This window comes from Equus quagga, chromosome 18, assembly GCF_021613505.1.
Source record: "Equus quagga isolate Etosha38 chromosome 18, UCLA_HA_Equagga_1.0, whole genome shotgun sequence".
Lineage (NCBI taxonomy): Eukaryota > Metazoa > Chordata > Mammalia > Perissodactyla > Equidae > Equus > Equus quagga.
Window position 1 is genome coordinate 40505020 of NC_060284.1, and position 13790 is coordinate 40518809.

Below are 13790 nucleotides of genomic sequence, written 5' to 3' on the forward strand. Positions count from 1 at the left end.
GTGCTAGCGCAGAGTAGACCCTCAAATATTTTTAAACGAATACTGACTTCAGACATCTATTATCATAAGTAGGAGTCTCTTCATGTGGCATCTTTAACATAACTGATCTAATCAAGCTTCCCAATATTTTTAAATTACACCAAAAATATTTTTAAAAACAAGGTAAACTTTTTCCAAAGTAAATTTTTGTAGTTTATCCACAGCATACTAGCTCTCCCATAGCATGTTATTAGCAGCCCTTTTGATGCAATGTCCTTACCAAGGACATAGGCTCTGAAGGGGAAGAATTTATACTGATTAAGTACCAATCAAATGCTTGCCACACTACTAGGAGCTTTATCTCATTTTGCAAGTCAACATTATTTTATAGAGGAGGTCACTGAGGCTCAGACAGATTAAGTAACTGTCCCAAGGTCACACAGCTAGTAAATGGCAAACCCAAGTCTGACTCCAAAGACCATGATCTATTCACTAAATTCCACACTGCTTTGCCTCATAAAGTTTTCCAATTTCAGAGGCATGACAGATGTTTTCTGGATTATTGCTACTGCTCAGCTAATAACAAGTGTATTACTTACTTCTTGACATGTCACATTTTACCTCTCTGCTTATCTATAATGGTCTATTAACTCATATTCTACTTCTTTCCATCTTTATCTAGTCATTCCTCAATTTCTACCATTTTACGCAGGCAACAGCACATGTAGAGTCAGATTTGACTGGATTTGCGTCCTTTTTCTTTATAAAGACAATCCCACTGGTGCACAAGTCCAAACATGCCATTCATTATGTTGACCAAGAAGCAGCTGTCATCTTATGTACTCAGAAGAATATCAGCAGATGCCCCAGAATTGAAGCCCAGCATTCCAGACAATAACAATTTCTCTAAAGGGACTGGAAAGTCCAAGAAAAGTTTAAGATAGTCTCTACCAATGCTCAAGACTCCCTATTCCTTTGGAATTTAGATAATAGGATGCTGCTATAGTAAATTATACTCATCCATTTTCATCACTAGGTATCATTTCTAATCTTTCAAATATGAAATATAGAGCAATAAGATGCCTTAAGAAGTCACCCTAGGTTTTAGGAAGTCCCCTTACTTAACTAGAATCCCCCCCTCTTTCGGGACATTAAAGAAAGTATCACAACCTCCCCTACTCTGTAATCTCACAGTAACTTAAAAGAAAATCCTTCTGTATATATTTATCCTGTATTTCTTGTGCTTAACTAAAGATCTCCTCTTGCTTTAATTAGAAACAGAAATTCCAAGTCCAGTGTTCCTTCCTCAATAAAGAATACCTCCAACTATCCTATGTGAAAGAGAAAAGATTTAGTTTTTGCACTCTTTTGTGCTCAATCAATAAATTTATTGCAGTCAATAGTAATACTTCATGGTATCAACTCTGAGTATAGGAAACCAGCTTTATGTCCCAATGGGTTTCCTGGAAAAACAAGGCTGGAAGTCTCCTAACCCTTGAAATAAAGAACTATTAATGAGAAAATTATTATTTTATGCCAGGTTTGAAGGAAAAACTAAATGGTGGCTTTAACACTTATTTCCTTCACATATATAAAGAACTACTAAAAAAAAGCTAGGTACAGTCAGAGATTTTTATGTACACATGTTCAATATAAGTACTATTTACAGGAGAAAAAAATGGAAGCAATCTCTTGCCTTACAATAAGGAATTAGCTAAAATTATGACACAGTCACATAATGGAATACTGCACTCATCATTAGTCACTGATCCCAATAAATGTTTAAGAATATGGGAAAATATTAATGATCAAGTGAAAAAAGAAAATTATATGAAAATATATATAGTACATTTCCAATTTTAAAAAATATATTCAAAGAAAAAAGACTTGTAATCTAAGTGTAAGATTTTAATTATCATATTTATACTCTTCTATATTTTCCAAAATTTCTTCAATGCACATATATTGCCTTTACAACCAGCAAAAGAATAATACAGAATATAAAAACAAAGATTTTCCCTGATATTTTTAATTATCAAAAATTTTAAAATCCTGTAAAGTTTTAAGGACTAACTTTCAACTAAAGGGATTTGAACATTAAGAAAAAAACACACACCTACAACAATTAGTCTATATCACACTTGGGGAGATTTCCTCATTTTTATGAGCACATACTTACCGTTCAGGGGATTCTTCATAAATACTGTGACATTCTGTATTCTCAAGCATGAGACTTCTACTGAGGTTTTGTACCCCCGGATAATGGAAGTTAGCAAAGGAGTGTGACATTGGAGAAGTTTTGTTCCCAAGGTCTGAGATTCTCTTATCATGACTGGTGAGTCCACAAGTGAGGCCATCTAAAGCAGGATTCAGAGAGCGGGTCATATAGGCATCAGCTGATTGAGGCCTTCTCATTGGAGATGATGGATAGGGAGAAAGTTTGCTGATAAGAGGAGTCAAAAGATCAGCATATGCAGCTTTTGTGGGTTTCAGAAGTTTGTCAACATGAATATTAAGCATTTTCTGTTCAAAAGCACAAGAGAAGACAGAAGATGGGAGATTCTGAAGCCATGACAATAAACTCAGATCCAAATCATCACAACCATTACCACATAAGAGATCAATGCCAAGAAGTACTTCACTTTCTGTTATTTCTTCTCCAGTTGCTTTACTTTGACAAAACTCTACACAGCATTCATAAAGTAGGCCCTTCATTACAAGCTGAAATAAACGATTGTTACTTGCTTTAAAACCAGCCTCACTTAGCTTCCTATCAGCAGGGATGAATTCTGCAACCATGACACAAGCCTCTTCAAAACAGTGAACTCGTGCAGTGCTGGGATTCCAGTCCTTAAATTCGGCATGATTGGTGAGACGAGGCAAAGTCAAAAGCAAACAGAGCTTGCTATAATCATCTTTAGAAGGACAGTACTCTTCTAGGGCATGTAAACACTGCACTGCTTCTTGCATGGTAAATTCCAGCTGTAAGAAAAATATAACTGGTCACTATAAACAGAGATGCTGTGAAATATGAAAACAATGAGAGTATTTTATTCAAATTCAAAGATACTTTACAAACTTTCATAAACTATTCAAGTACAAAAGGATAAACTCTAGTGTCACAGAATACTCATCTAATTTGCAGGATATTTAACAACTTTCAAGTCAGGAACCAAAATGTTTTTCACTACTACAATAAAAAGATTAAATAATTTGGTTAATTTGCACATTAAACTTTATAAAAGTAGTATTCTAATTCAGGCTTAAGACTATCATTTTCAAATGTATAATTTTTTAAGGGTAAGAATAATTGAGCTTTCTAGAAATGAAAACTGAAACATGCCAATTGTTTATATAGTTTGCTATCACTCCAGCTTACTCAAGAGCAAAAGAGCCATTCTCTTAGCTCAAACTTGCCATAGAACAAATCTGTGTGGGGAAACAAAGCAAATCATCTACAGTTCATTTACTACAAAAACAGTCCAGAGATAGAACAAAAGAAAACTTAGCTGAGAGACAAATTAGCAATAATTTGTTAGTGAATATTATCTAAGAATCATAAGCTTTTAACGATGTAAGGAACCTTAGAGCTTATGTAGTCCATATCTTAACATATGGGAAAAGTCAGGTTGCAGATTTAACCAAGTTAATTCAGTTGGTCAGTGACAAAGATAGAATAAAAATTAGGTATTTTAACTCATATTCCAGTGATCTTTCCACTTTTGAACATCACTATCTGGTAAACATTTCTCTATCATATATGAAAGTCCCCACTGTAATATCCTTTTGGTTTACTTCAATGAACACTTAACTGGCATTTAATAAAAGTTTCCTTGGTTTTGGATGTAACGATACTAATATTAAAACTTTAAAAGTAACTCTAATCAAAAATAATACCATTAAATTTAAATTGTCATAAAGACATAAACATTTTATCAAAAAACAATCTCCGGATCAAAGAAAATACTGAAAAGACAGAAAGAGGAGGTAAAGATAATCAATTTCTGGGATATGAAAAGAAATAAAAATGTAAAGTCATCAAGTCAAACACCTATTACTATATAAACCATAAACAAGAGGGGAGCATACATTCTCCAACCAGCCAGCCATTCATTGATCATCTTTGCCTAAATCACCAAACTTAGAAGCACTACAGATTGAAAGTACTACAGCTAGAAAAGAGCAGATCTTGCCTCATCCTGGCTCATAAAAACCTTGTCAACTCATGATACTAATCTTTTGTTTTAGTGAATAAAATACTTATGACTAAAACAAGACTATGGCGCAAACCTTCAGGAATAAAAATCTTACATGCTGGGGTTCATCTTCTGCCGACATTGCATTGTTAACACATAAAGCTTCTAAAAACTTCTGCTTCAGGATAATATAACGAAACCTGTGAAACATAAAATAGGAAATATTAAAATGATTAAAAAACTGAATTACAGAAATGTCAAAAACAAGAAATGAAACAAGTTCATGAAGCAAAACAAGTCAAGTTTGTTTTAAGGGATTATTTCTCTAAAAAAATAATTTTTTAAATTAATTCTCCAATATTTCATAAGACAAGTATACTTATAAGTTACTGTAAGTACTTTTGCTTTCAGAAAATTCTGAAAATATTTTACTAAGCTTATCACACTGAAGCCACAATTAAAATAATTTCAGCAGCAAGTAATCACAATTTAATACTCTAAGGAGGGATTTCTATTTCCAATATCAATTCTAAACAAAAATCAAGTTTTTATAGAAGATGTCAAATGTCACCCAATATGAAATCAAAATCCTTTATATTCAAAATGTTTTGTTTTTCCAAATATGTCCTTTTTTCTTTTCAAACATGAGAAAGGTCTAATAAAAATAGGGCTGAAAGGGTAAGAAGAAATGAACAAGATTTCTAAAAAGTCACAAAATAACTATAGACTTAAAACTTTTAATGGGGATTTTTCAGTGAGGAGAAAGGAGAACAAAGAGTCCACTTGACTACTCTAGGAATCAAAAAATGTTGGATGCCTTAAGCACTTTAAAGAAAAAGTATTTCTAAGGGCTGAAAGGAAACAATAATGAAGCTTCAGTCATTCTTTCAACATTGTTGTAGTAGCAAATACATGTCAAACAAAACAAAATCCCTGCCTTCATGAAGAGGGTCATCTAATAAATTGTATGAAATACATATAGGGTTCAGTAAGGTTTCAAAGGAGTATGAAACCAATTCTACGAGAAGAGGGAAGAAGTAAAAGGAAAATCTTATGAGAACTGACTCCTGGAAGATGATCAAGAGTGAGCTATGTAAAGGCAGGTGGTGGTGAAAGGAATAGTATTCCAGACAAACGAAGAATATACAAAAGCAAAGAGATATCAAATAGCATGGTATGAATGGAGAATGAAAAAACAATATGAGGTTCCACTTTTGGTAATGGTGGAGTAACGTGTATCTGGCTAACCTTTCTACAGATAAGAATTATAAACCCTAGACACAATACAAAAAATAACTATTTGAAAGCACTGAAGAAAAACAAAAACCTGGCACAACTAGCAGGAAGTCAATCCTTGAAAAAAGGGAACTTTAGGGTGTGAGATTCAAGGCTATAAAGCCTTCCAGCTGAAGGCACTCCCCAGTCCACAAAGTGGGAGCTAGAACTCAAGCAGAAAGCTGCAGTCTTACAGGCTTGAGAAATCAGCAAGAAGTTTGGTACTGTCAGAACAGCTGAAAAGCAGCAGGGAGAGTAGGGAGACCCAAAAAAGGAGGAAGCAACAATGAGAAATACACCAAAACCTATTACATAAACTCTGACCAAATCCTTGGCTGTCCCTGAAACTGTGAAGATGCAAGGAACACTCCAAGGAGCCCAGGAAAGCAAGAGAAAGAAGGTTAAATAACTGAGCAGAGATTTTACCTGGCATTCATTGGGCAAGAGAGAGAGTTTGCATTTTCAGTGTAACCAAGTTAACTCCCTACATGAATAAAAATCAACACTTTTCAAAGGAAGATAACAGAATCTAGAGTTTCAACAAAGAACCCACAATGTGCAGAGTACATTAAAAAATGACTAGATATGTGGCGGAAAAGAAAGTGACTCATAGTTAAGAGAAAAGGCAATCAATAGAAACTGAGCCTGATGTGACCTAGAATGGAATTACCAAATAAGGACTATTAGCAAACAAGCAGCTACTATAAATATGTTCAAGAACTTAAAGGGAAATATAATTACAATGAACAGACAGATGGGAATATTTCAGCAGAAAAATTATAAATAAAAGGAAATTCTGAAACTGAAAAGTACAATATTTGAAATGAAAAATTCATTGCTTATGAGCAGATCACTAATTTACAGACACAAAATGTTCAGCAAAATACAAAGAAATCACACTTAAGCACATCATAATCAAACTGCTGAAAAACTAGTGATAAAAAGAAAAACTTCAAGGCAGCCAGAAGAGAAAGACAAAAAAAGAAACATCACATACAAGAGAATAAGGATAACTGTTTGTCAGAAATACTGGAGGCCAGGAGACAATGGAATGACATCTTTAAAATCTTTTCACTATTTTGAAGAAACAACTGCCTCAGATATGGCCCTTGTGACTTTTTGTATATAGGCATTGTTGACTAAGTAGGTTTAGATATCAGATTTTGAACTAACTGAAGTACTATGCAACTTGTCCTCTAGAAATGCTCCAAATCCATGGGATTGAATATATTATTTTCTGGGAAAGCTAAGAGTCTCATTTTTTAATTTTTGTTTATTGTTTTATTTTGCTAAGCTTTTACCAATGATAAGATACTAAAAATTTCAGATGAAATCTTACCTTTTTTTGTCAAATTTTTCCATACATTCTAGAGGCTGAATGAACTGAAGCACTTCATCCCACTGACCATCAAGTATTAGCTGCCTATATAAAGAAAAACTCACATGTCATCAAATTTAGGTTATACTAGTTAAAAGCAGAATAGATGACAAGATAGTATTAAAATTTTACAAAGCAGATAATAAGATTAATGTTTTACTTGATTCCTAAAAACTGTAATAAAATTTTTTCACAACTTATTTTTAACAACATATGCTATATGAGAAGAATTTATGAATCTACTACCACTCCTTATTCTAATATATAGGTGGATTTTTCACCTATGTAAAAACATTGGACTAAGTCTAAAAGTTCCTTTATTTCCCTATTCATCTTACAGTTTTAAAGTTATTCTGTTTTATTTAGAGGACAGTGTGTGGGTATGTTCCAGTCTCACTAAATCAGTGGTTCTCCACCATGGGCAATTTTACCCCCAGGAGACATCTAGCACTATCTGGAGACATTTTTTGTTGTCACAACTGCTACTGGCAGAGAGGCAGCTAAACATTCTATAATGCACAAGACAACCATACACACACACACACACACACACACACCCCCCAAAGCATTTTCTGGCCCAAAATGTTAATAGTGCCAAGGTTGAGAAATCCTACTCTAAACTGTGAATTCTACATCTTTGAGGCATTTGACACTAAAGTTTACACTCTGAGAATGAAATAATAAGTAATAAGATCAGGTTTCATTCTACTTTAGTGGTCTATAAAACTTCCAAAAGTTTAAGGCATTTTTATTGCTGTTCTTGTTTTATAATAGTAATTTCCCTACTTTTGGATTTTTAGAACAGTAAAATTTTAAAAAGAAGAGATGGGCAGGAGGATCCATATAGGATTGCCAACTTTTGATTCTATAAAGAAGGACTATTAATAAAAAGCAATCACAATATATATCATAATCATTTTATAAAGGGACACAATATTTAAAAAGTAGAAGGAACACAATTTCAAAGGCCAGCCCTTTAAGATGAATACATTTAATTTAACGAGAAATTTACTATTCTATAATTCCTTGCATTTCACCTCAGACCAGTAAATCTTCATCACATACCAAGAGGTTCCTGGAGGGGGATATTTGAGAGCCACTGCTAAATTCCAGGAGTAGCAATGCTTGAAAGACAAGGCCGGAAGATACTGCCTCAGCACTGTTTCCTGACCATATCACTGACTAAGCTCCCTGGGGCTGAATGACATTCGTAGCACCAAATAAAGGGAAGTGCAACGAGTAAACTCCCCTAATGCAATAAAGCTTTCTTTAAAAAAAGTTCCTTTGTCATGAGTTAGGAGCACTTCATTTCTTAAGGCTTTCCAAGTCACAAAATGCCACATGTCCAAGAATCTGTACTCCTTGTCAAGGACATTTGGTATCACATAAGCACAGAGTACATTTCTGTCTGGAAATTTGGGTTTTTCTTTTGCCGTCCAATTCAAGTTAGGATATATTTAATTTTTCCATTTTGGCAAATATGTTAACTCCCTTTTGCTGTGAAATTCCACCTCCAAGAATCTCACTCTAAGGAAACAGTCCAAGATATAGAAAAAGTCATATGTATAAAAGATGCTCGGTAGAGTATTTAAGAAAAATTGGAAACAATTTAAATGTCTAAAAATAGGGGAACCATTAGGAAATTAAGTAAATTGAAAAATTTCTAAGTATAAATTTGTAATCACACAGAGAATCCTTATGAAGTTAAAGGATAAAGCATGATACTAAATTATAAATGCAACAGAATTGCTATGGGTTTTTTTTTTAAATATGCACAGAAAATTACCAGTAGTGTGTCTGGGTAGTGGGGTGATTTTTCTTCTTTATTTTTCTATATTTTCTATAAAGAATATGTTTATATAATGAGAATGTTTTATTTCTATAGCCAAAAAAAGGCATTTCAGAAATATTTTCTTTATCTTTCTGGGGTCTCTGATTTCTAAATCAAATATCTTTTATGATGATGCCACAACCAAAATGGAGTTTGTGACTCTTGTTTTTTTAATGGACCTCTGGATCTTACTACTGAAAACATTCTACAGAAAACATTATTTTGTAAATGTTCTATTATAAAAACAAACATTTTAAAAAATTATACTTACATAGCCTTTTCACGATTTAAAGATCTACCTATATTATACATATTACCTTATTAATACTTAATATTTCCTTGAAAGACCTACAAACCTCACAGTACTAATGAAATCATACCTCAGGAAAAGCATATCATCTGAAAATAGTCCATTTATGACTCCACTTTCCTTCTCAAGGGCCAACATACTAATGTGAAGCTTCTTTGAATTCAAGAAGTCTAAAATTAGCTTAATGATTTCAACCTCTTTTACATTCACTGTTTCTTCAGCCGTCATGTTGAAAGCCTAAATATTAAACCAAACAAAAACAAAAATTAGTCCTATTACTTTATTTATAAGTGTTATTAACTGTCTGGAAACTACATATAACAGGTTTCTTGGAAATATTTAGTACAAGAATTCTGAAGTGAAATTAACTTAATATTTATCAAAACCAGGTCACTCTTTAATGTGTGATAAAGGTATAGCTATGATTTTAAAAGTCCTTATCTTTGAGAGATACATATTGGAATAATTATAGATTAAATAGTCTGTGATTTGCTTCAAAATAATACAAGAGGTAGAAAGTGGGAGGAGGTAAAGATGAAACAAGAACAATCATGACTATTAAAGTGGGGTAACAAGTAAATGGAGGTTCATTAAGTTTGCTATGGTCTGGACGTTTATGTCCTCCCAAAATTCACATGTTGAAATCCAAACCCCCAAAGAGATGGTATTAGGAGGTGGGGCCCTTGAGAGGTGATTAGGTCATGAGGGGCAGAGCCCTCATGATTGAGATTAGTGTCCTGATAAAAAGAGACACCAGAAAGCTAGCTCAACCCTTCCACTTTGTAAGGATACAACGGCAGCCTGATCTTGGACTTCCAGCCTCTAGAACTGTGAGCAATAAATTTCTGCTATTTATAAGCCACCTAGTTTATGGTATTCTATTATAGCAGCCCAAATGGAATAAGACAATAATATCATCTACTCTTACACATTTACAATTAGCTATAATGAAGTATATTTTAAAAAGTCACTAATGACCAAACCACATTTAACTGTGTCCTAAATACCTTGCCCTAGGTATGCCCTAATACACTCATTCAATAAGCACTTATTGCCTTTTCTCTGTGATAGGCACTGTCCTGTACTCACTAGGCACTGTCCTGTACTCAGGAGACACTGGCCCTGTCCTTAAGAAGCTTATACTCTAACAGCAACACATAAAATGTTGTACCCTGTACTTTGGAGGCAAATAAAACAAGGCTGGTTACAATGTGCAATTTTAAGTCATACTGGTACTATCATAGCATTAGGTCAACATTCTCGTTTTACAGACAAGTTCATACAAGTTAAATTACCTAAGTTGTTGCGGTTTTCAAATGTTAAGGCTCAGTAATACAAAAGTCTACCATGCAAAGGGGACTAGCTGCAAAGAAACCTCATCAGATGAAATAGACTGTAAGCATATCTTTCTCAGAGGACCAACTAACTTTAACCAAGCTCAGAGAAACATAAACACCTACACGTATGCACATAGGTTAATTTTTTTCAATTTTTTTGCTATTTTGTCAATTTATTTCTGCATAATGAGAAATGTAAATATCTAGCAGACTAGAATGCTCACATCAGATGAGTATATTTTCCCCTCTTAGGTAGAGAAGGTGGTAGGGTAAACAAGGGACAAAGCATGGGAAGATAATTATGCTACTTAAATTTTTTTTTTTTTTAAGATTTTATTTTCTTCCTTTTTCTCCACAAAGCCTCCCGGTACATAGTTGTATATTCTTTGTTGTGGGTCCTTCTAGTTGTGGCATGTGGGACGCAGCCTCAGCGTGGTTTGATGAGCAGTGCCATGTCCGAGCCCAGGATTCGAACCAATGAAACAGCAGGCTGCCTGCAGCAGAGCGCACGAACTTAACCACTCAACCACGGGGCCAGCCCCTATACAACTTAAATATTTAATGGCATCAGACTAAGCTAATCTCAAATACCCATCTCCACAAGAAGGCCATGCCTGCCTCAGGAAACAGACAAATCACAAATCTGTCTCCCGATGGGCCAGCAACCCAATTCCTCATGCTTTGTGTTTGTCTTTGCTATTTTCTGAGCTGAGCACCACTCGCGTTTTGATAGACTTTGTCCAAAAGAAGATACAATAAAATTAATGATATTTCCACCCACTAAATTCTAAGCACATTTCAGAACTGTCTCCCTGAGATTACTCCTAGATCACACTGATTAGTGATTTTAGCATTCCCCAAATATTCATAATTCTTACCAGCAAAACAACAGCTTTTACAAATTTAACTCTCAGAAAAATAGTTGTATTCCCCCCCATCTCTAAGTTCTTAGAGGGTACTTCACTTATATCACTATATACCAATCATACAACTTAGTGCAGAATTCAGACTACAATTTTCTAATGTTGTTTAAAACAACCAATGATATTAAACATTTTATAGGCCTCATATTATTCAACATTCAGTCTAAATACTAGGTAACTCTGGAGTTACTATGAATCTACAGCAATAGTCCCACTTTAAATCATAACTACAAGTTGCATGTTGCCATCATTTCTAGTCACTAAAGCCTAAAAGAAGAAATATATTCTTACAAATACATATTTTAAACTGACTTTACATTTAAATTTTGAATAGATACAGAAAATGTATCCTAATTAACCTAGAATTGTTCAGGGTTTTTTTTTTAATTAATTAAAAAAAGACAAGTTTTAATTCTATACTGTGAAATTCCCAGTAGAAAAGTATGGTATTTTAATCACCCAACTCAGAATTTAATTCTTATAAACTTCACTGTTGCTGGATACAGTATAAAACATAGGCACAGGCTTAAGGACTTTATCTTAGAATTATTCTTTTCTAACTACCCTGTGCTACTACAACATTTGTAAAAGGTCTGAAAATCCTAGCTATATAATTTAGAAGCTAGATACACGATATATGTATTTTTAAAGATAACATATAAACTTCACGAACATTTTTAAATTTCCTTAAACTATTAATCACTACAAAGCCAGAATTTTTCTCTAATTCAGAGCAGTAGAATTCAATAACAAATGCTTCTTCCCCTGCTCCTCAAGAGAGGCTGGAAATCAGTAAGATTTAACTAGCTTAGGAAGTACTAAAATTATTTATAAAATGAGATGTACAGTACATGATAACTGTTCAATAAGTGTTAGTTGAATTAACTTAAGATGCAAAAAGCAATGAAGAAATGTCTCTAAAAAAGTACAGAGGAGATGATTTTGTTTCCAACTGTTTTAAAAGCCATTCAAAAGGATAGAGCTCTGGCCCTTCAATCTGACTATTTAGCCAATGTCAACTCGAACAACATCTTAGGTAGACTGTCAGCCCATGGTACATGTGAACAATTACTCACCAGGCAGAATTTATGTAAGGCCAACAATAAAGTGTATTCCACTGAAAATAGAAAATAAAATGAAAAAAAAATCAGAACGTTTCAGTATTTCCCTATTAAATGACAGATTTAACTGTAAAAAAAAAATCATGAAAACATAATTCTATAGATTTTCCTTTAAGAAGTAAATTTTTACTTATATCCAAATATCTGGACTAGGTGAAGTAAGGAAACAAGAGTATTCCTTAAAAACAAGTTTATCTGGGGCCTGCCCAGTGGCGCAGCAGTTAAGTTCACACGTTCCATTTCGACGGCCCGGAGTTTGCCAGTTTGGATCCTGGGTGTGGACATGGCACCGCTTGGCAAGCCATCCTGTGGCGGGCATCCCACATATAAACTAGAGGAAGATGGGCATGGATGTTAGCTCAGGGCCAGTCTTCCTCAGCAAAAAGAGGAGGATTGGCGACAGATGTTAGCTCAGGGCTAATCTTCCTCAAAAAAATAAATAAATAAATAAGTAAAATAAAAACAAGTTTATCCAGCTTCCAGCTGGAAGGTAGTTAGCATTTTAGTACTAGGATGCAATTAACACCTACAGAAACTAAATTCCAGATGGGGTCCCTATGTGGACTCCTACAGATTACTATCTTAGTGAATCAAGATTAGAAGGATGTATTAAGGGGAAAGAAAATTATTTTTAGAAATCTAAGATTAAAGGTAAAAAGAATAGATAAGAAAAAAATAATGGCAATAGAAATATATCGACTTCTATATATATTTCCATACATAGTTATGGAAAAAGTTTCATTAAAAAAATATCAGTGGAGGGTCTGGCCTTCTGGCGTAGTGGTTAAGTTTGTGCCTTCCACTTCGGCAGCCCGGGGTTCACAGGTTCAGATCCTGGGCGTGGACCTACACACCACTTGTCAAGACACGTTCTGGTGGCATCCTACATAGAAAACTAGGACTCACAACTAGGATATACAACTATGTACTGGGTCTTTGGGGAGAAAACAAATATATCTATCAGTGGAAATTTTCTAACCAAATATAAATAAATACAATTTAAACGTTCCTTTGCAGGGGCTGGCCCCATGGCCGAGTGGTTAAGTTTGCGCGCTCTGGTGCAGGCGGCCCAGTGTTTCGTCAGTTCGAATCCTGGGCGCAGACACGGCACCACTCATTGAGTCACACTGAGGTGGCGTCCCACATGCCACAACTAGAAGGCCCCACAACTAAGAATATACAACTATGTACCAGGGGGCTTTGGGGAGAAAAAGGAAAAACAATAAAATCTTAAAAAAAAAATAATAAATGTTCCTTTGCAATGAGGTTATTTTACTTACTTATGATACAGACTAGGAAGGAAGCAAAATGCAAAAGGCTAAGAATGATTCAGAAGTACAAGATTAAGAGAATTAGGGCACAGCCATTATAAATTTTATAGTCAAGGAAAAAGTGCTTAAGGAAGGCTCCATTAATCCCCAACTCCATCCCAAACAACAA

The 13790-nt window shown here is 34.3% G+C and overlaps 1 protein-coding gene across 6 annotated transcripts in view; it reads right to left on the reverse strand.

Moving 5' to 3' along the window:
* WDR47 (WD repeat domain 47) overlaps positions 1 to 13790 on the reverse strand; it is a 57875-nt gene that overhangs the window by 33325 nt on the left and 10760 nt on the right. For 4 of the 6 annotated variants that reach the window (XM_046645607.1, XM_046645609.1, XM_046645610.1 and 1 more), the window contains exons 2-5: positions 9040 to 9206; positions 6790 to 6873; positions 4291 to 4375; positions 2159 to 2961 (exon numbers count right to left, since the gene is read on the reverse strand). In XM_046645607.1, coding sequence (XP_046501563.1) covers positions 2159 to 2961; positions 4291 to 4375; positions 6790 to 6873; positions 9040 to 9197 — 1130 coding nt within the window. In that variant the 5' untranslated portion in view covers positions 9198 to 9206. Of the gene's footprint in view, positions 1 to 2158; positions 2962 to 4290; positions 4378 to 6789; positions 6874 to 9039; positions 9207 to 12305; positions 12347 to 13790 lie in introns of those variants that run through there. The other 2 variants (XM_046645608.1, XM_046645612.1) reach the window with 2 other exon arrangements.